Source organism: Calypte anna, chromosome 5A, assembly GCF_003957555.1.
Source record: "Calypte anna isolate BGI_N300 chromosome 5A, bCalAnn1_v1.p, whole genome shotgun sequence".
Lineage (NCBI taxonomy): Eukaryota > Metazoa > Chordata > Aves > Apodiformes > Trochilidae > Calypte > Calypte anna.
Genome location: NC_044251.1, coordinates 3,759,188 through 3,780,039, shown reverse-complemented (window position 1 = coordinate 3,780,039; position 20,852 = coordinate 3,759,188). Strand labels below are relative to the sequence as shown.

The following is a 20,852-nucleotide window of genomic DNA, read 5'->3' as shown; positions in this document are numbered from 1 at the left end:
GCGCTGTGCCAAGCACCGGGTCAAGGGGTAGCGGTGAGCGGGTGCTGTGGTACCGGGCGGTACCGAGGTGCGGCCCGGACTCGCAGCGCCGGTGGCTGGCGGGACAGCGAGCCCCTTTTCTTGTGTTCATACACCACAGCCACATTTTCCATCCGCATCTTGCGGCGTTGGGTTTTTCCCCCTCAAGACTGGTACGGAGTGGAAAAAATGTAATGAAAAGCGGGGAAGAAAAGGTGAGAATGTGTGAAACACGGGGAGAGAGAGAGCTCAGGGTGTCTGTCAGGTGACACGTAACTGGAAATATTTTCTAGAAATAGCAGAGAATTGGTGTTTATTATTTATTGATCTCAGCAAGACAAGAGGGCAGGGTCTCAAGTTGTGCCAGGGGAGGTTTAGGTTGGAGATTAGAAAGAATTTCTTTACGGAGAGGGTGATCAGCCATTGGAATGGGCTGCCCAGGGAAGTAGTGGATTCTCCGTGTCTGGAGCTATTTCAAAAGAGCCTGGATGTGGCACTGAGTGCCATGGGCTGGGAACTGCAGCGGGAGTGGATCAAGGGTTGGACTTGATGATCTCTGAGGTCCCTTCCAACCCAGCCCATTCTATGATTCTAGGATTATTTATTGATCTCCAGAGGTGAGCACAGCCGAGTCTGCAGCTCTCCCAAGGGAAGGGACATGGCAGCCCTGGGGGAGCAGGGGTTGAGGTCACTGTCCCCCTGCCCCATCTGTGCTGGAGAAGTGAGAGCCTTGGGAGGGTCCTGGGTGGCAGGAGGAAAACCTGAGCAAGCCTGAGTGCTTTGCAGTAAAGGGAAAGGGCCAAAAACCCCCAGACATTTAGGGCTTGAGGTTTGTTTTAACACAAAGGATTGGAGCAAGCAGAGGCAGAAGAGCAAGAGAGTCTTCAAGGGGATGTTTTAAAGGAAACCTGAAAAGGGACAGTGAGGGGGTTTTACAAGGAATTAAGTCAACCAGTGAAAACTGCAATACCTTGACTAGTGAGTCACTGTCATCTTCCAACAGATTTATCAGACATGATATGGTCAGAGTTCATGAGTTTCCTTTTCAAAGCTCTTCAAATGCACAAACTTAAAGTACTACAGATTGCAGCTGTGAGACAGGGTGAAAGGACAGAGGAGCACAAAAGAAAAAAAATAAAAAAGAAATATGAACCTCCTGCTGTCAGATTTAAATATTATCTAAAGCTGAAGGGAAAGAGGACAGTCTAGGTTGTTTTGAAGGAAGATGGAGTATGTGGGACAAACTGTGTCTCAGCACACTCTGAAAAGAGCTATTCATAGCATATATTGGGAAACTCCAAGTTCTTACTACATGACAGTGTTTGTACCTACAGGTGTCCAAGTCTCACTTGACCTTAGTGTCACCCACACAGTTCATTCAGTGTCTGATGGTGTTTTGGTCTAAAGGTCAGTAGCATATGCCATCAAATATGATTATGAGCCACCAGGCACCATACAGAGCAGCAATTCTTACCTTAAATATGCTTTAAAATAACAAAACCAAACTTGTCTGTACCTTCTTCCTAGGTGAAAGGTGCAGTGGTTCTGTCACAGTGAGCAACAGTAGTTCTTATGCAATGCTCCATGAGAAGAAGTGTAAAAAAAATAAAATTACATCTCATATTGTTTTACATACTATGTTACATTTCTCATCAAAGCTTATAAAAACATGCTGCTTATACATCATAAAGTACATGTGGTTTTCTTTCAGATACTAGAAGCTTACTGTCATTGCAAACCTGGCAGAACTGTATCTAATCCTGCATCTCCATCCTACACTTTGGCATGTGTCCCATACATTCTTAAGTCTTCAAACACGTGGCATGATCCAGGCTCATTTCCTGTAAAAGGACAGACAGACCTGCTGTGCCAGATGTCTGCACTTCTACTTTAAGTAGTGACATTTGTGCAGCTTTTTACCTTCCCTACTACTTTTGTCTCATTTACTACCCAGTAAGCAATAAAACATAAGAAACAAAATTTTCTCAGACTGCTGTCAAGACATTCTTGGAAACACTTGAATCTTTTGGAGTAAGAACATTGCCAGGAAACTTTCCAGTCCTGTATGAGCAACAACTGCACGCATCAGTTGCCTCTTTCTACTGGCTATAGTCAGCAGTGGCAGAGCAGCCTTTCTGTACACCAGCTCTGCTCTAAATTAAGACCTTTTGCAGTTAATTTGGTTTTTGAGACACAGGCAGCTTCTTTTACAGCAGCCACCAAGATGAGTCATTATTGACAATTGCTGTTGTGGCAAAAAGAGACCAGTGAGAACTAGACTTACAATAACCAGCCCATTTCCTGATATCTTTTAAGTAGGAGACAGAATCAACACCAAGACAGCTTAATACCTTCTCCAGTCTGTTTCTGAAAGAAGAAACATTCAGCCCTTCTTGACATTCTAGGTACATCCAGAAAAAAAACTCTCAGCTTTCAGAGGAATTCACTGGGTTTTGTGAGATGTGCCAAACTGTGAAATCATATTTAGTGAGAATTCATACCTGCAAACAAAAAGATCAATGTTTCCTTTGCTGATTATAAGATCAGGGTAGAAATGAGCCCAAATGGAAGTTCAATTTGTGTGAAATACAGTTTAGAAATCAATCAGAAGTGTGTTGGGTTACAAAGTGGCATAAAATTGTTGCTTGGTGAAACAGTGCAAGGCTCACAGATTTTTCATGGTTGTCAAAGACAAATTCCCAAGTTTCTTCACTTGTCTCACATTAGCCATCATTTTCTAAGTTAGATGAAAGGGCAGCTCTAAGCATCACAACAGTAAAAGTTTCTCAATTAAACTGTATCTATGCAGAGAATGAGAGAAGTTCAGAATATCACCTGAAATAAAGAGAGCAAAATTTCTCCTCGCCTCATGTCTGCTTAGTCCTTACAAAATTAAAGTGCAAAGGGTGTATTTCCTCTGTACATCTGCCCAGGTGAATTCATTAAGAGCCTTCTTTCAGTCACAGTGTTAGCTAAAATGAGTAAGCAGAAGCTCCTGACGAACACGACAGGCTTCCGAGTCCATCGATTCCATCTGCTCGTACTCCTCTTCCGGCTGTTCCATGTGTCCCGTGGTTGGTGAAGACCACACATCCAGCCCGTGTTCCAGGGAGATGTTATGGAGAACACAGCAGGCCAGAATGATGTGGCTGGATTTCTCTGGAGAATACTGCAGGGTGCCTTTGGACCCATCCAGGCAGCGGAAACGCGAGCGAATGGTTCTGAAGGTCTGCTCGATGACGTTGTGAGTGGCAGAATGGGCCATGTTGTAGCGATACTCTGCAGGGGTCTCAGGGATGTGCAGTGGGGTCATCAACCAGGTTCTGAGGAAGAAGGAGCTATCACCTGTTAGCAGTGAAGAGGAGAAGAGGTTACACACCCACACTTAACCGTGGATTGCAGCTCTTCGCTCTCGGTTTCCTGGGACTGTAGAGACAGAGTGAGTTACTTCCCTGAGTAAAACAGAAGACATGAGAGAGCATGGAAGAGCAACAATAACTCTGATTTGCAAGTGTGGTAGAATAAAGGCATTCAGTTTACACAGGGAAATCCTGAAGAACAACAAAGAGTTTAAAGATGATTTACTACATAACAAATACAGCGAAAGACAGGTAGGCTGGCACCCTGCATAGAATTAAAAACTGTAATTCAACTGATAATAGCTTAGGAGACTGAAAACAAGCTCTTGACAGAGTGAATATAAACTAATACATAATCAGAATGTAAGCTATACAGTAAAAAATTAACTATATGTATAAATAAACTATATAATAAATAATAAACTATATGTATAAATAAACTATATGTACAAAAAAACTATATAATAACATAAGACTGTAAAAAACACAGCTTGGAATTCACTCTTCTGGACTTCTAAGAGAAGGATGACCTAAACTGAATCATGTATCTCCAGCAATTTACAGGAAAGCAATAGAAAGCAAACGTATCACTTGTACCCAGAGACTCTAGGCTCAATGAGAAGCTGGTATATACTACTTCCCACAGAAAACAATGATGAAAAATTGACTTGCCAAGTAGCCAGCCATCTTTATGCAGCTCGTTTTCAAACTGGCTTGCAAGAGCTGCCTGCTGTAACACCGTGTAGTCAGGAAGGCTGCCAGGCCAGTGGGTTTCTGCACTCAGAAGGACTCCTCTGGCATCACACACCATCAGACAATTCAGAGAATGGAGACCCTTTCGGTTCACATAGGAGAGGTCCTCAGCATTTGGTGCTTTGATTGCCACATGGGTGCAGTCAACCACCCCCAGCACTCCTGGCATGCCAGCCAGCCCATAAAAGTCATCCTTCAGGCTCTGCACAGTAACTTCATCCTCAGGGAAGCGAATAAACTGTGAGGCTCTTTCCACCAGTGCCTCAGTGACATTGGCAACACAGCGGCTCATGGAGGCTTGACTGATGCCAATAGCATCACCCATTCGTGTCTGGAAGTATCCAGAGGTAAAGAATCCCAGTGCAGCAAGGATCTGTGTCTCTGGACTGATGGCCCTGGAACGCTGGGTAGGACGGGAGAGACTGGCTCCCAGCAGATCCACCAGGTAGTAAATGAACTGCCGGGGAAATCCGTACGTGGATATTAGATACTCATCTGTGACATCCTCCAGCTTGAAGCGATCCAAAGTCCTGTGCCCACGGCCATAGAGCAAGAGGTCACAGTCAAGAACTGCAACAGGTACGGCCATGGCTTGAGGCTGGGGGTCCCCTGGGGCTCCTCCTTTACAGGCTTTCCCAGAGTTTTCACCTGTGCAAAGCAATGAGGAAGGAGATTCAGAATGATTTTTATGCTTGTAATATATGATTGTAATATATGTTCATTAACATCTGTACTCCTAACCAGTAAAATTCAGGAAAAGAATTAAACTGAGAAAGAAGTGAATATGGGGCTAGACAAAGCAGTTAGGGCATGTAACTTTCTACTGAAACAGTGTGAACAAAACAAGGCCCTAAGAAGGCTAACTTCTGTCTTGAAGATAACTAAAAGTGTAGGTCCTGTTCTTAAAACAAGGCACTGCCAAGGCTAACGAGGCACAGAATGTGGAATTCCACAGAATGGAATGTGAACATCTGCACAAGGAGAACATAAAGATGTCACAACCAGCAGATAAGGGGAAAGTTATGGCTAGGGTCTGGTATCGCCCTGTAACAATATAATGAAGTCAGTGAAATCAAGAAAGGTAAAAAGTTCAATCTTAGGAAGACTTCTTATTTCATCCAAAGATCCCCTGACGACCCCCGGATACCTCCCCAAAAGAGGAATCCGCCCAGACCCCACCTCTCATGAATATTAAAATGACCTGATGTAATACCTATGGATATGTATATAAACCCACCTCCTTTTGGATATTCATAGAATTGTAATCAATATAAGGTAAATCTAGAGTTTTAGAGGTGTGCCTGTGAGTGGAGAGGAGACTCCCCACGCACCCAGCGCTGTTTGGCTCATTGCAATTCCAATTTTATTAATTAATTAAACCATCAGCAGAATATTAAGTCTCGGTCACTTAGCACATACCGGTCAGCCTTTCTGACTGCTACCATTTTCCTTTTACATAGGTTATGCAGCAAATCTTTTTCTGCATCTTTGTGGCTGCTTTTAAAAGCACGGGGGTCACGGCTCGCTGCGGAGCGGACATCTTAGCCCTGCCTGACCAGGGGGCAGCCCGGCGCTGACAGAACTGACCCTCCGAGACAGGGAAGGGGCTGATGCACCCCAGCAGCGACTTCCCGTGTCCGGGGACCGAGCCCCCGGAATGGCAGAGACACGAAACACCAGTAGCCCCGTGGGTGCCCTCCGCCTCTTTCCCACTGCCGTGGGGCGGGTGGCACAGGCCCGGCGGGCCCTTGCCTTTGCCAGCCGTTCTGCGCGCTGATCCCGCCGGCAGCACCGGGGCCTCCACCCCCACCGGGTGCCGTCCCGGCCCTTACCGGCACACAGCGGTTTCCAGGCGGCTCCGTCCCAGCCCTCTCGAACCCCGCGGCGAGGTCCCGCTCGCTGAGGCCTCCGCGTTAGCTGGGGCAGATTCGCCACAGCGCTGGGGAACCCGCCGGGAGTGATGGTGAGCGCTGCCTTCTCACCCTGCTCCCGACTCCTTCCTTCCTCTCTGCCGGCCCGGGGGCGGCGTAGGTAGGCGGGGAGCGGCTGCGGCGGCTCCGTATGGAAAGTAGCGCCGCGGATACTCAGGCACCTCCCGCCCCAAACACCCTCCCACAGCGGAGGAAACCGAGCAGCGGTGGCGGTAGAAGCGCGGTGTGACACAGCCCGCGGCTCGGAACACACCAACAGCCCGACTACCACCGCCAGCCCCGCATCCACAGCCGTGGTACCCCCGGCGAGCTGTCGCGGAGCCGTCCGGCTGCGAGACCCCCGCCTCCCGAGGGCTGAGGGGCGCTGGCCAGAGCCTCAGGGCGGCCACGGAGTCCCTGGGGCGCCGTTAGCAGGGCCGGGGCCACCGGGACCTCTCCGTGCCCCCGGAGCGCTGAGGAAACGCCGGGACACAGCCGGGGAGCGGGGCAGCCTTCAGCCCTCCTGCCCCTGCGCTGGTACCGGGCCGAGGGTGGAAGCTCCGGGAGCCTGCGGGCGGCTCGGCGAGGAGGTTGGGGCTTGTTTTTTAAGCCTTTTGCTGAGGCTTCGTGTCTCCGTTTTTAGCTTCGCTGCACGCTGAAGTCAGGGGTGGCTGCAGCTCCGTGGGTGCCCACACCCGCCTAGCCGGGTGTGTTTTCCTAAGGGTTGGTGACTTGTCCGTGGGGGCTGGGAAGGACGTGGCCGACTGACATGTGTCCCCAGCGGTGTCTTGTGAAAGCAAAATGCTTCAGAGCCTGTTAGAAATAAAAATTAAGACCCCAGAGTACAGTTTTTGCTGGAACGTGTGAGTTCGCTGTCGTTGAGGAAAGATTTACAAATCATCTCTGTCGTTCCTATTCAAGCTGTGGCTCTCAGGACACCATCAGAGTAATTCCTGCTGATTCGGTGGGAACAAAGACACCTTCAAATGTTAGTGGGAAAAGGGTGGAAAAGGGACACTTTGGACTAAGCCTACAAACTGCCTACTTAAAGACTAGAGACACTGAAGGAGGAAAAGTCATGGTAAATCACTGCCTTCACTGAAAACTACTTGGCTTATACAAATGAAGTTCAGAACACCTCTAAATCATTGTAGGAGTGGTGCGATCTGAGGGAACCCTCCTAGGTTCTCACTTTAATTTGTCCCTCTGGCTTATTGACAGCACCACTCAGCTTGGTGTCACCTGCAAACTTGATGATGCTGTCTATATAGTTGATAAAAATATTAAGCTTTATAGGTCCCAGAATGGAACCCCAAGGTTTTCACTGATGTCTTGTTTGGATGCTGAGCCATTAATCACTACCTGGATGCAACTATCCAGCCAGTTCCTTATCCACTGAACAGTCCATCCATCAAATCTGTATCTCTCCCAGCTTGGTGAGTAGGAAATTGTGGGTACCGTGTCAAAGGCCTTGCAGAATTCCAGGTAGATGCCATCCACTGCTTTTCTCTTGTCAACTGATGTAGTCACTCCAATGTAGAAAGCTGCTAGGTTGGTCAGGTAGGATTTGCCCCACGCTGGCTGTCTTGAATCACCTCCCTGTCCTCCATGTATCTTAGTATGTCTTCTAGGAGAAGGTATTCCATGATCTTCCCAGGCACAGGGAAGGATGACATGTTGGTAGTTCCCAGGGTCCTCCTTTTTACCCTTTTTGTTTTTTTAAATGTGCATGATGTTTCCTTTCTTCCAGTCACCAGGGCTTCCCCTGACAACCACGACTTTTCAAAGACCATGGAGGGTGGCTTGGCAACTCCATCCTCCAATTCCCTCAGGACTCTGGGATGCATCTCATCAGGTCCCACTTGGCTTGTCCTCTCGGCCACTCTCCCATTTTTGCCAATGTTGAATCCAAAATTCAAACCAGATCTGCCTCCCAAATGCAAAGTGTGACCACTGAAAAACTGCTGCAGGCCCCCACCCACCCGTGGAACCCTACCCACACCGCTTACTGTGGGGGGGGACTTTATCTCACTGGTCACCACCTTGCATCTTGTGGGCCATCAACATGAGAGCCACGAGGAGAGGGGTTGATGTCCAGAAGGATCAAGTTTTCTGAACATGTATTTGCACAGAAGTAGAGAGCTGGTGGTTGTAGAACTGGGTGCATAGAAGCAGATTCTGGTTTCACCTGCATACTTTGGCCTGACAAACAAACTAAGAGGGACCTTTGAACTGACACCATTTTCAGACCTTAGTGAAGTACAGAATGTAACTGGTGGTCAACAGGAATTGTTTACTTCTGGTTTGAAGCCAGTGGAGCTGGCAGTGCTTGCTTTAGTAGACATTTCCAAAGCTGAGAAGTAATTTATCAGTTATGAAGTAAATCTATATCCTGGTCAGCAGGAAAAATTTCTCTTGAGCAGTCAAAACTTGACCATATAGTGAACTACAAAATCTTTGATTTAATCATAATTATATTATGTGAAACAGTTTTTCTTTTAGAATCTACTCTGTAACATTTGATTATACACTTCCTTGCACCTTTCTCCATGGGGTTACATGGAAATGAGCTCTCACTTCTTCTTCATGTTAAAAGTTGATTTGGTTTCTCTTGGTATTTAAATATCAGCAACAACAACACAAGCAATTCAACATCAGATGCATGCTCAAATTATCCTTGCATATTTTAACATCCTCATCAAAAGTATTATAGTTCCCTGCCTCTACCTCCACTAGGCAGAGATTAAAGATCTTTTCTACTGCTGGGGGTGATGCAAAAAGAAGCCAGCACTTAAAGAGATAGATGTTTAATTGATGCACCACTAACTGAAAAAAAAATAATCTTTTTGTATAGGTGCTTCCCATTGTCCTGGTTTGGGCCAGGATAAAGGTGGTTTTCTGTTTCTGTACTTTTGCTTTTAGCTAAGTCCCTTGTAAGTAGTCTCTCTGAAATTAACAGCAAGTTTCTCAGACAGTGTGTGCTGTAAAACATTGTAAAACAAAACAAAGCAAAACAAAACAGGTGAAAATGTCACTACACTTTTGACAACTATGTAAAGCACTATAAGGGATGAGAGGACACAAGATCTACAACAAAACCTCACTGATTTGGGCAATAAAATACTACATTAAAAATATATTAGCAAACAGAATGCTGGGCTAGGGCTGAAGTTTGGTTTAGGATTAGCTTTCGTGTTAGGGTTAGTGTTTAGGATTAGGATTAGAGTTTGTATTAGGGTCAGGGTTATTGTTTAGGGTTAGGATTAGAGTTTGGATGAGGGTTTGGGATTAGGGTTAGGTTTGTTAGGGTTATTGTTTGGGTTAGGTTCATTAGGGTTAGTGTTTAGGGTGAAGGTCTAGGGGTAGGGCTCAGGGTTTTGCTTGTAGTATTAGGTGCTGAAGCAAGTCCTGAGCCCTTTTTTTCCTTTAGTTTCTGAATGGCTGCCATGGCAGCTTCTCCCTCTTTTCCCCTCTTCCTGCTACCTTTGCTCCTGTTTGTTACCACCAGGTCATCACTCGCTATCTATTGGGTTGTGTATATTTATTTATTTATTTGTTTGTATTATTTGTTACTTCACCCTTTATATGTTATTACCATTCCCTTATTTTAGTAAAAATCTGTATCCAATTGTTTTCATTTTCCAACTTAAACTCTCCAGTCTTTATTCCCCTTTTATCTTCCCTTTGACAGGGATGTGGGGGGAATAAAGAAGAATTCTGTCCTAGGTTTGTAGTCTGCCCAAACAGGGGCATTTGGCCTTCTTCATTCAAACATCTGGCCTTCTGCATTTTAACCTGTTAGTGTCTGAATCATCTGGTGCCCCAGCTTAGCTTGCAGCATGCCATGGCTCAAAACCCATCCTCAAGAGAAGTCAGGCAACTAGGATACTCCTGCAACCACCACGTTCCTCTTTATCTGCAAAAAAACAAAGCACCAGCAGTAAGCATCATAAGGGCTGACAGAGACCTCTTCTGCAACAACTCCCTCCTCAAAAGTGACCAACTCTGACCACAAAGAGGGCATCAAGGCCTGAGGAAGCTCTAAGACAACAAAAACAGGTGACACAAACAAAATAACTTGGTTCTTCTCACACATCCAAGGGGGGATGCTCCTCAACAGCCTCCCCCCTACACTATCTCCAACCCCATCCCTGCAATTCCCAGCCTTCTCCAACCCATGTCCCTTAACTTCCTGGGAGTCTGAAGCCATCCTTTAGAACAGAAACCCTGTATGAGCTGCCAGGGATGTTCCCGCAGTCACAGGGCTCGTCCTCATCATCTGCAATTAAAAACCGAACCAAACCAAACCAAACCCACACGAACAGCGCTGGTATGAAGTCCCACACCAGCCACTACTACTCCCCTTGTAAAACCAAACACTACCGGGGCTCAGGGTTTCCCTTAGCACTCAAAACTTCCAACCCTAACCCTGGACCCTTAACACCCACTGAGCCCCCCGAGGCGCGGGCAGGAACGGAGGCTCCGTGACAGGGAGGCGGCTGCTGCCTCACAGCAACCGACCCCGTTCCCCGCCTCCCGACCCAAAGTCATCCCCGGAATGACAGACACGAACCCCCGGTACCCCCCTATGTACGAACCCCGCTGCCACCGGGCGGGTGTCACAGACCTCACTCCCGCACAGTCCCGTCCCCGTTCCCGCCCCTGCCCGCCCGCTGAGGCCTCCACGTTCGTCGGGGCAGATTCGCTACAGCGCGGGGCACCCACCGGGAACGACGATGGTCGCAGCGCCTTTACCCTGGTCCACACTCCTTCCTCTCTGCTGTCCCGGGGCAGCTGGGATGGGCGGGGAGCTGCTGCGGCGTCTCCGTATGGAAAGTACCGCCGCGGACACTCAGGCACCTCCCTCCCTCCTTCCCCCCCCCCGTCTCTGCCCGCAGCGGATGAAAACAAACAGCGGCTGCGATGGCGGCGGCGCGGCGAAGGCCTCGGCTCTGAGCACAGCGACAGCCCGGCCACCACCACCGCCAGCACCGCACCCCACAGGCTCTGACACCGCGGCGAGCCCGCCGGCTGCGAAACCCCCCGCCGGTCAAAGCGCCGGGGCCCTCTGGGAAGGCGCTGGCCGGATCCCCCCCCAAGGGCTGCCGCGGGGTCCCTGGGGCTTGGAGGCGCCGTGCTCGGGCCTGGGGCCGCGGGGACACCCCCTGACACCCTGGGGCCGCGGGGACTCCCCCGCCGTGCTCGGGCGGGGCGCTGAGGAGAGGCCGGGATACGGCGGAGAGCGGAGCGGCCGTACCCCTCGGGCAGCCGGGCCTCAGCGCGGGATGAGCCGCCGAGCCGCCAACACCGACCCCCCCGCGCAGGTACCGGGCCGGACCGGGCCGGGCCGACGGGTGGGAGGGCTGGGAGCCTGCGGGCGGCTCAGCGAAGGGGTTAGGACGTGGATCTTAAGCTTTTGGGGTGCCGCTTCGTGTCTCCGTTTTGCTTTCGCTTCCTGCTCGCTCGAGTCGCGGCTGCCTGCGGCTCCGGGGGTGCCCGCGGCCCGGGGTGTCCCCAAAGGGGTGGTGAGGGTCCGGGGAGGCTGGGAGGGATAAAATGCTTCAGAGCCTGCTAGAAATAGTAGAACTCCAGGCCCCGTTGTGTAGTTTTTCCTGTAACGTGTGAGTTTGGTGTCTGCTCCGAGGGGTTTACAGATGGTCACATCTCATGGTGCTCTCAGGGCATCCCACCGGCAGCATTCCCATCGGTTCGGTGGGAGCAGAGACACCTTCAGATGTCAGTGACCAGATGGAAGAGGGACTCTTTGGGCTAAGCCTATAAACTGGCTGCTTCAAAAATCACAAAAGACTTAAGTACGTTATAGGGGGAAAAAACCCATGGTAAATTATTGCCTTGACTGAAAATTAATTGGCTTCTACAAATGAAGTTCAGAGTGCCTCCAGATTGTGTTAGGAGTGGTGTGATCTGGGCAAATCATCCTTCTTTTTCTAGCAAAAAATAAGCCATTCAGATGAGCCAGGCTGTATTTAGGTGTCCAGAAGGACCATATGGGATTGCCTTGTTTTGCTTAAATGTTATTGTATAATCTCAACTTTTTTGAGCACTTATTCCTACAGAAGTTGAGACTTGTATTAGTGGTTGTAGAACTGGGTACACAGAAGCAGACTTGGTTTAGTCTGTACACTTTGGCCTGACAAACAAAATGGGTGGGTGGACCTTTGAACTGACACCATTTTCAGACCTTAGTGATGCACAGAATGTAACTGCTGGTCAACAGGAATTGCTTACTTTTTGTTTAAAGCCAGTGGAGCGGCCCGTGCTTGCTTTAGAAGACATTTCCTAAGTTAGGAAGTAGTTTATCAGTTATGAAGTAAATACATACCCTGATCAGCAGGAAAAATTGCCTGTTACCAGTCAAAACTAACCATATAGCAAAACACAAACTTGGTCAATCAAAGTGAACTTTGAAATCATCAGGATATTTATATTCCGTGAAATAACTTTTCTTTTAGAGTCTACTGCCATCTTTTCTTAAAATAAATAAATCAATCCATAAACTTTAAGGAATCAGAGTGGCAGACCCTAAAATTTAGAATCGTGCCCTCTCTCTCCCCAAGTTTCTGACTAACCTACTAAGAAGGTAAAATAGAGATTAATTTTAAGTAATTGTAGGATACTGGAGTTTGACTTGTTGAGCTAGCCTTGAAACACAACACTGTCTTTATGGAGAGCTTTTTATAGCTGCTTATTAATGTGCTCAAAATACCTGCTTGCAGTGAAGCTTCGTCACTACAGTGGTTCTAGGAAAGCATTCTTGGCAGTCAAGCCTATTTTATCTAAGTTACTCTGTTAAAACCTTCCAAAATTCCTCCGTGTCTCGTTTACCTGAGTGATTCAGTGAGGCTTTTCTGGAGCTGCATGGGGGACATCTTCAGAGACCGGGTTTGGGTCATGTCATAAGTTCTGGAAGAGTGTTAGAAACACAAAGCCTGGTCCAGGGGGCACATTTGGACAACTAGGAATGTGAAGCTAGGATTAGAGCTGTCCACAGCCCTCTCCTTACAGCCACAGCCCTTGTTTTTTCCCCTCTTCTGCTCTTTTTAATTTCACTCTGGGATAGGAACCAGGGCTAATTATTTCTGTATGGGTAAATATGGATTGCCAGGAAGCTGAACATGAGCCAGCAGTGTGCCCAGGTGGCCAAGAAGGCCAATGGCATCCTGGGCTGGATCAGGAATTGCATGGCCAGCAGGTCCAGGGAAGGGATTCTGCCCCTGTACTCAGCCCTGGTGAGGCCACAGCTTGAGTCCTGTGTCCAGTTCTGGGCCCCTCAGCTCAGGAAGGAGATTGAGGTGCTGGAACAGGTCCAGAGAAGAGCAAGGAGGCTGTGAAGGGATCCAGCACAAGTCCTGTGAGGAAGGGCTGAGGGAGCTGGGGGTGTTGAGGCTGGAGAAGAGGAGGCTCAGGGGAGACCTCATCACTCTCTACAACTCCCTGAAAGGAGGTTGGAGCCAGGGGGGGGTTGGGCTCTTTTCCCAGGCAACTCTCAGCAAGACAAGAGGGCAGGGTCTCAAGTTGTGCCAGGGGAGGTTTAGGTTGGAGATTAGAAAGAATTTCTTTCTGGAGAGGGTGATCAGCCATTGGAATGGGCTGCCCAGGGAAGTAGTGGATTCTCCGTGTCTGGAGATATTTCCAAAGAGCCTGGATGTGGCACTCAGTGCCATGGGCTGGGAACTGCAGCGGGAGTGGATCAAGGGTTGGACTTGATGATCTCTGAGGTCCCTTCCAACCCAGTCGATTCTATGATTCCGTGATCTCCAAGGAAAGTCAGGGAAGCTACAGCTCAGAGGGAATTCTCAGAGGAGGGGAGGCGATGGAAGCAGCCAGTGGAATACTTTTGTCAGCAGCAGTAATGATGCATGGTACATGCCAGGTGCTTCTACTCCTTCCCTGTGCCTTTAGACACGTGTCAGACACACACAAGCTGAATTCCCTGCTCTGAAACACCTCCTGCAGTACTCACCGGTGCCGCTGTGGAGTTCCCCAGGCTGGAGGTGTGGGCGGGCAGTGGCTGTCAGCAGGGATCATGGTGTGCTCGCTGGTGGCTGTAGTGTCCCTGGGCTGCACCCAGCCATGAAGGGGAGGGCTCTTGCAGTTCATTGCATCATGTAAATGGGGTGCTGTCAGCTTATGTTGACGTGTCCTTCTTCTTGGAGGAGGAGAGTGTAAATATTCTATTATATTTGACACAGGGCACACTGCTTAGATGGTAAACTGTCAGAGAAGCCCAGTATTCTCCTCTGCCTCATAACCTGGTGAAAAAGAAAGAGCACATGTGGTAGTTCTCCTTTGACCATCTGTCTCTGATATTTTTGTTTAACTTAAACTGGACACAAAGGCCTGTAAATAAAAAGAACTAGTATGAATATAAATGTTGCAGGAACAGAGAGACAAAGCAAAAAGCCATGTAGCAAAAATGCTCATTTTTACCTCTGAGCAAGCTATGTGTAAGGGAAAAGCAGTGAGGTGTCAGTTTACTTAAGGGATTACTTGGCTGAGGGGGAATCAGTCATCTGTGGGTTTCTAATGTAGACCAAAGGTTATTTCCTTCTAGTTGTTCTTCAGCATAAAATTAGACATCTTCCTTGAGCTAAGTATGTGCCTGGGTACTGTCACTTAACAAGAAGCTGTGAAACCTACAGGACCTGAGAAGCTGAGAGTTTGGTGGAACTAAGATTAAAAAATTTCTTTCCTCTTCAGGGTAGCTGGTAACTGGAGGGTACTAAGGCTTTATTTGTAAATCAAATGTCTGTAGTCATTCTAGGCCCATCTTGACTCTCACCAAGAATGGTCCTACAGATGAACACTGTCCCAAGTTTCAGCAGCACTTGGGTAATTGCCAGAGGCCCTTCTCCAAAAATGAGGATTTGGTGGTTGTCAGATGACAGCCCTTATACGTGTCAGGAGCTGAATTCCAAGGTCCCAGTTTCCCTCTGAAATTACAGATTCCTGACAGGAAACTTGCCCAATTCTTTCTGATCTACCTTAGGCTCTGATGAGTCACCTGTTGCTGGCATTTGGAGCACGAGAGGTAAAGTTATGACTCTCCAAATGTTTCATGAATGTTACAGGTAGTTTGAGATCTTGCAGGAAGAATCCCAGTCCTGGAGCAGGGCGTAAGTGTGAAGCTCTTACTTCTCTGATCCCTGAATTTAAGACGCAGCTCTTGTGGCTGTTTACTCTCTAGAGATATTTGGGTCCTTAGACCTCATTCCTATCCTGCACACAGAACCATGCTGAACATCTGCTGTGTTTCCTTTCCTAGCAGACCTAACACCATTCATTAGATCCTGAATACCTTGCAATAGTTGACACCAGAATTCTTTTCCACCCCATCAGGGAAATACAGGTGTGTTATTTGACAGCTCTCTTGTAACATACATAGATTGTATATGTCCTTGCACCCTTCTCCAGGGGCTGCATAGAAATGCCCTCTCACTTCCTTTCATATTAAAAGCTAATTTGATTTCTCGTGGTATATCAATGTCAGCATTCTGTTTGCTGAGAAAAAGATATATTTAATGTAATATTTTATTGCCCATGTCAGTGAGGTTTTGCTATGAAACTTGTGTCCTCTCAACCCTTACAGTGCTCTAAGTCAAAAGAGGAGCAACAGGTCATTTTCACCTGTTATTTTTTAAGTATCTATACTAAAAACTTTTTTTTCTTTCAAGTTAGAGTGCTGCATCAAACATCTGTCTCTTAAAATGCTGACTTCCTTTTGCATCACACCCAGCAGTATAAAGTATCTGTACTCTCTGCCTAGTGGAGGTAAAGGCAGGGAAATAAAACTTTTGATGAGGATGTTAAAATATCCAAAGCATAATTGGAGAATGCATCTAATGTTGAATTGCTTATAGCTCTCAAATTAAATTACAATTTGTATCGAGGACAGGACAGCACTAGGAGATGCAGTATGAATGTAACCTGGGAACTTTCAACCATGTTAGATGTTCAGCTTTCTTTTTATCAAGTCGTTCAGAAAGCAGCACTCTTCTCTCTATGAAATGCTTTGCAAACTGTATCTAGCAGGGTGATGCTCCTAAAGCATTACTTAAAATAGGCATTTACTGCTTCTGACTGAGATACTCTGGATCTGCATAGTCATTACAGATTACATGACATTTTCTCTGTGAACAGGGCTACTACCCCCTTTGTCCTGCTAAGCTTAATTTGTATAAATAGTGCAGCTTGCTGCCAGTTCAGTCTTTGCTCCAAGTTGGAACACTGAGTAACCTTGCACGTGGCAGCTGCTTGTGCTCACTGACCTTAGACCACCACTGTTTCTGTGTTGAGCAGCACGTTCCATAAAAGTGTCCTGTTTGACAAGCTGGTTTGGGCTAATCAGCTGTCTCAGAACAAAAACAGCAACGAGAATTAAGACTGAATTAATACTTAGCAGGCTTATGAGCAAAAAGTACAATTAATGCTGCTAATTAAGGCATTCCTTCCCACGGTCTCTATGTGATTATTAACTTACATGTGTAGAGACAGAAAAAAAAAGTTATTTATCCCAGGCCACGTGATATGAAGAATCATGAAAAGTATCATGTACTTCGTGTAGTAGTGCTTCATGTAAATATCTTTTCAAATCCATATCATAGAATCATAGAATTGGCTGGGTTGGAAGGGACCTCAGAGATCATCAAGTCCAACCCTTTTACCACCACGTTGCGGTTCCCAGCCCATGGCACTGAGTGCCACATCCAGTCTCTTTTGAAATATCTCCAGACACGGAGAATCCACTACTTCCCTGGTCAGCCCATTCCAATGTCTGATCACCCTCTCCCTAAAGAAATTCTTTCTAATGTCCAACCTAAACCTCCCCTGGCACAACTTGAGACCCTGCCCTTTTGTCTTGTTGAAAGTCGTCTGGCAAAAGAGCCCAACCCCCCCCTGGCTCCAACCTCCTTTCAGGGAGTTGTTGAGAGCAATGAGGTCTCCCCTGAGCCTCCTCTTCTCCAGGCTGAACACCCCCAGCTCCCTCAGCCTCTCCTCATAGGGTCTGTGCTCGAGTCCCTTCACCAGCCTGGTTGCCCTCCTTTGGACCTGCTCCAGCACCTCAATCTCCTTCCTGATCTGAGGGGCCCAGAACTGGACACAGGACTCGAGGTGTGGCCTCACCAGGGCTGAGTACAGAGGCAGAATCCCTTCCCTGGACCTGCTGGCCACGCTGTTCCTGATCCAGGCCAGGATGCCATTGGCTTTCTTGGCCACCTGGGCACACTGCTGGCTCATGTTCAGCTTCCGATATATATATGTATATCTGTAGCTGCACAGGTTTCCTACAAGGACTATTCTATAGATTTCAATATCTGCTGAAACATCATCAGAATAGTCAATATTTGCTGAATATCACCAGAATTTGGCTGCCAGCTGAAGATGTATTATTCTGCCATGTCTGAGGGACATGTTGGTATAGCATCCAGTCAGTGTGGTGTTGGGATGTTTTGGGTTTGTTGTTTTTCTGTTGTTTGGTTTTTTACTTAAGCTGTCAAAATTAGAGAATTTGAACACAGTTTTATTTTTCAGCCCCCTTTGTTGGTTCTATTCTAGTATCTTTTGCACTGCCCAGATAAACTCTTCATGTGAATTTGTACCTCACACCACATCCCAAAAGGTCTCAGCATGTTGGGATTTTGACAGGCAGAGGCCTTTGGTGCTTTTAATTTCTCTAACAGCAAAATACTTTGAAATCTTGAAATCTAAATGAAAGCTAAGGGTCACTTCACTCCCATACCTGTGCTGTATTTCAGATTGCCATATGCAATGGACACTGATCTCAGTTCCCAGGACAGGAAGGACCTGGACAAGTTCATCAAATTTTTTGCTTTAAAGGTAACTTTTCTTCCTGTTGGCAAATGCCTCTTCTTTCTTGTTCAAGAAAAGCCATACTTGCTGTGGCTGGAGTAAACATTTTGCTGTAGACCAAAGCAAAAAAAACTGATGGCAAATTTAGGAGATTCCCAAGAATAACTAGAAAAATACCTTTCCCTGTTTTCCTACCTTGAAATCCTCTTTCCCCCCAGAATTCTCCTGCTATAGATTAATTTACAGATATTCCACACCTCTGTCAGCTCTGGGCTCCTCTTAACACATCTATCTACCCAGCTGTTATCTGGTGTCTTCTGTTGGACTCTGCTCATTCAGCCTATCTAATTTCTTATATTGCATTCAAAAGCAGTAATACCAGAATGTTCTTTTGAATGCTGTTGATAGGAAATTATAAAATTTGGCCTCACTTGGTGCACAGATACATAACCAGCCAACAATGGTTATGTTATGAATGTACAGATTCACTTTACTTGTATTTATGTGTCCAGATTCAGGATACAGTTCTAAATTTTGCTGCAATATTACTGAAAAACTGTGCAACTCTTAGACACAAAACTGACTTAATGACTTCATGTTATTACCAAGAAAAGTCACCTTAAAATTATTTTCTGTCAGGAATATGTTTACTTATTCTATATAATAACTGAAGTTGGTTGCACCTGAAGTCTAGCATAGCAAACTTGACTTCTTTACCTCCTGGTCAACCCATTCATTGTTTTTTACTTGGAATTTAACTCACCTTCTGAAATGAGGTCTCTGCTGAGCTCAGAACATGAACATTTATCTTCTTTCTGTTCCAGACAGTACAAGTGATTGTCCAGGCCCGACTTGGAGAGAAAATCTGTACCCGATCATCCTCCTCCCCAACAGGCTCTGACTGGGTAAGGTCATGGTTTTTAAATTGTTGGAGTTTGTAGAACACAATGCAGTTGTTACAGTTTGGGGCAGGCTGTAACTATTCACAGAATAATTATGTTCCACTGAGCTTTTTTGGTTTTGTTGTCGTTATCTTGCAAACATGTTACTCTGATCTGATTAGAGGAGAGAAAAAAGAACCCTCTGAGCAATTCCTGCCAGTTAAGGTGCATTTCCAAGGTCTGCTGGGGGTGGGGTGATGAGTTCTTTTCTGTCAGAAGTTTGCAACTCTGCAACTCAAGACTTTGTAAGTAATGGGCTTGATTAAAATTGAAGCGATTCAAGGTACTTTGTGGCTGGCTGTAGGACTCAAATGAGGGAAAAGGAACTTATTTGTTATGGAAAGAAAAATATTCAGATTATCTTCAGATTATCAGCCAAGGAAATGTTTGCAAATAAATAAATAAAAGCCTGAGCACATCTGGGAATTTTCTATTTCATAAATATTTCAGTAGACACTACACTTAGTAGACACTAGTATGTCATCTGTGGGTCTCTCTGCAGTGTACCATTAGGCAGTTGTTCATTTTAAAAAGGAATCTCTCTCTCATTCTGCAGTTCAATTTGGCAATCAAGGACATACCAGAGGTTACTCATGAAGCAAAGAAAGCTCTGGCAGGACAGCTTCCTGCTGTTGGACGGTCTATGTGTGTGGAGATTTCTCTCAAAACCTCAGAGGTGAGAAATGAGTCAAAATAGAGGCTTTTTTTTGGTTTTTGTTTGTTTGTTTTTTCTTAAGTCTCTTACTAGCAGCTTTGTCTTTGCTGAAGAAAGTGAAAATATCTTCACTTATGAAATGAGGTAGTGTGTTAATGAAGAGAAACGTGTTGTTTAACACAATTCACTACAAATTTTCTTTTGTTGCATTACAACAAAGTAGGAGCTGGGAGAAACATTTTCAATAAAAGGTGTGGCTGATCAATAATGGGTGAAAATGGGTTCTGAAATGAGCCTTTGTTTGCTGTCCTTTCTCTGTTCCAGGGGGACTCCATGGAGCTGGAGATTTGGTGTCTAGAAATGAACGAGAAGTAAGTGCATTCTTCACCTTCTCTTTATCCATGTGTTTAGCTGATGAAATGGGGAAGCAGGCAGGAATGAACATATATTGGCTATGCAACCTGGGATATAGTTCAGAGGAAAGACCCTTCTTTGTCAAACTGTTTCTTATTAGTGTCAAGAGAAGAAACCAGTGGTTTTATTCCATCTTCGTTCTTCCACTGCAACTGGTTTGCCTCCTCAGTTACAAGAATTCATACACTAAGTAAATACAGATGGTTTCAATACTGAAAAGATCTTTGTGTACTAGAAGGCTGCATGGAATTTTTCAGCAATTATCCCTACAACAGGTTACTAGATTGAAGTAGAACTCTTAGGTAGTTTGTCAAGAACAGTTAGCCAGGCTGGGGCTTAATTTTATCATTTTGGCAATGAAGCTAAAACTGACATTAGTTTTAGCCAGACTAATTAATTAATTAATTACAAAAATGAAGACAAAATAATCAGCAAATCAACAAAATCAAACAACTTAGCTGGGAACAAAAGACTTAAGTTTTTTTCCTTTTGTGTTCCATAGGTGTGACAAAGAAATCAAAGTTTCCTACACTGTTTACAACAGGTTATCTCTACTGCTGAAGTCTTTGCTTGCAATAACCAGGGTAACTCCAGCCTACAGACTCTCAAGGAAACAAGGCCATGAATATGTAATATTGTACAGGTAAAGCAGAATATGAAGTTCCCCATTTGAACTACAAGCAGCAGAAACTCTAGAGTTGCATGGTGCAGCTGCAAATGTGGTAAAAAGGGATGAAATATTCAGATTATTTGGATTTAATAACTGCTGCTCAGTGACAAGATAACTTTGGGCTATATATATCACCTTAGAGCTTCCTTCTGAGCCACTGAAAGGAAAACTAAGCACAGGCTTAGCTGAAGTACTTGAAGTATTGTTGTCTGCCTGTCATGTTGAGAAGAAAACAGAATTCTACATGCAGGCTCTGGTTAGATTGCTTACTGGCATTCAGTTGTTCAGTGTCTGAGGAAA

General features: G+C 46.1%; 2 protein-coding genes across 9 annotated transcripts in view; one reads left to right on the top strand and one right to left on the bottom strand.

Moving 5' to 3' along the window:
- Window positions 1-548: 548 nt before the first annotated feature.
- Window positions 549-14,069, bottom strand: HARBI1 (harbinger transposase derived 1). Of its 4 annotated transcripts, none has more exons than XM_030451899.1 (4): window positions 14,025-14,069; window positions 9,836-9,956; window positions 4,050-4,778; window positions 549-3,363 (listed from the first exon to the last, which is right to left on the bottom strand). In XM_030451899.1, the coding sequence occupies exons 2-4, from the start codon at window positions 9,879-9,881 to the stop codon at window positions 2,987-2,989; spliced, it is 1,152 nt and encodes a 383-aa protein (XP_030307759.1). In that variant the 5' UTR covers window positions 9,882-9,956; window positions 14,025-14,069; the 3' UTR covers window positions 549-2,986. The 4 variants fall into 4 exon arrangements, with proteins under 4 accessions (XP_030307759.1, XP_030307758.1, XP_030307761.1 ...); XM_030451898.1 differs by lacking the exon at window positions 14,025-14,069 and adding an exon at window positions 10,766-10,890; XM_030451901.1 differs by lacking the exons at window positions 9,836-9,956; window positions 14,025-14,069 and adding an exon at window positions 10,766-10,888.
- ATG13 (autophagy related 13) overlaps window positions 11,227-20,852 on the top strand; it is a 24,340-nt gene continuing 14,714 nt past the window's right edge. For 3 of the 5 annotated variants that reach the window (XM_030451896.1, XM_030451894.1, XM_030451893.1), the window contains exons 1-6: window positions 11,227-11,364; window positions 17,818-17,899; window positions 18,697-18,777; window positions 19,370-19,489; window positions 19,793-19,839; window positions 20,385-20,525. In XM_030451896.1, the coding sequence (XP_030307756.1) occupies window positions 17,831-17,899; window positions 18,697-18,777; window positions 19,370-19,489; window positions 19,793-19,839; window positions 20,385-20,525 (458 nt within the window). In that variant the 5' untranslated portion in view covers window positions 11,227-11,364; window positions 17,818-17,830. The remainder of the gene's footprint in view (window positions 11,365-17,817; window positions 17,900-18,696; window positions 18,778-19,369; window positions 19,490-19,792; window positions 19,840-20,384; window positions 20,526-20,852) is intronic. The other 2 variants (XM_030451895.1, XM_030451897.1) reach the window with 2 other exon arrangements.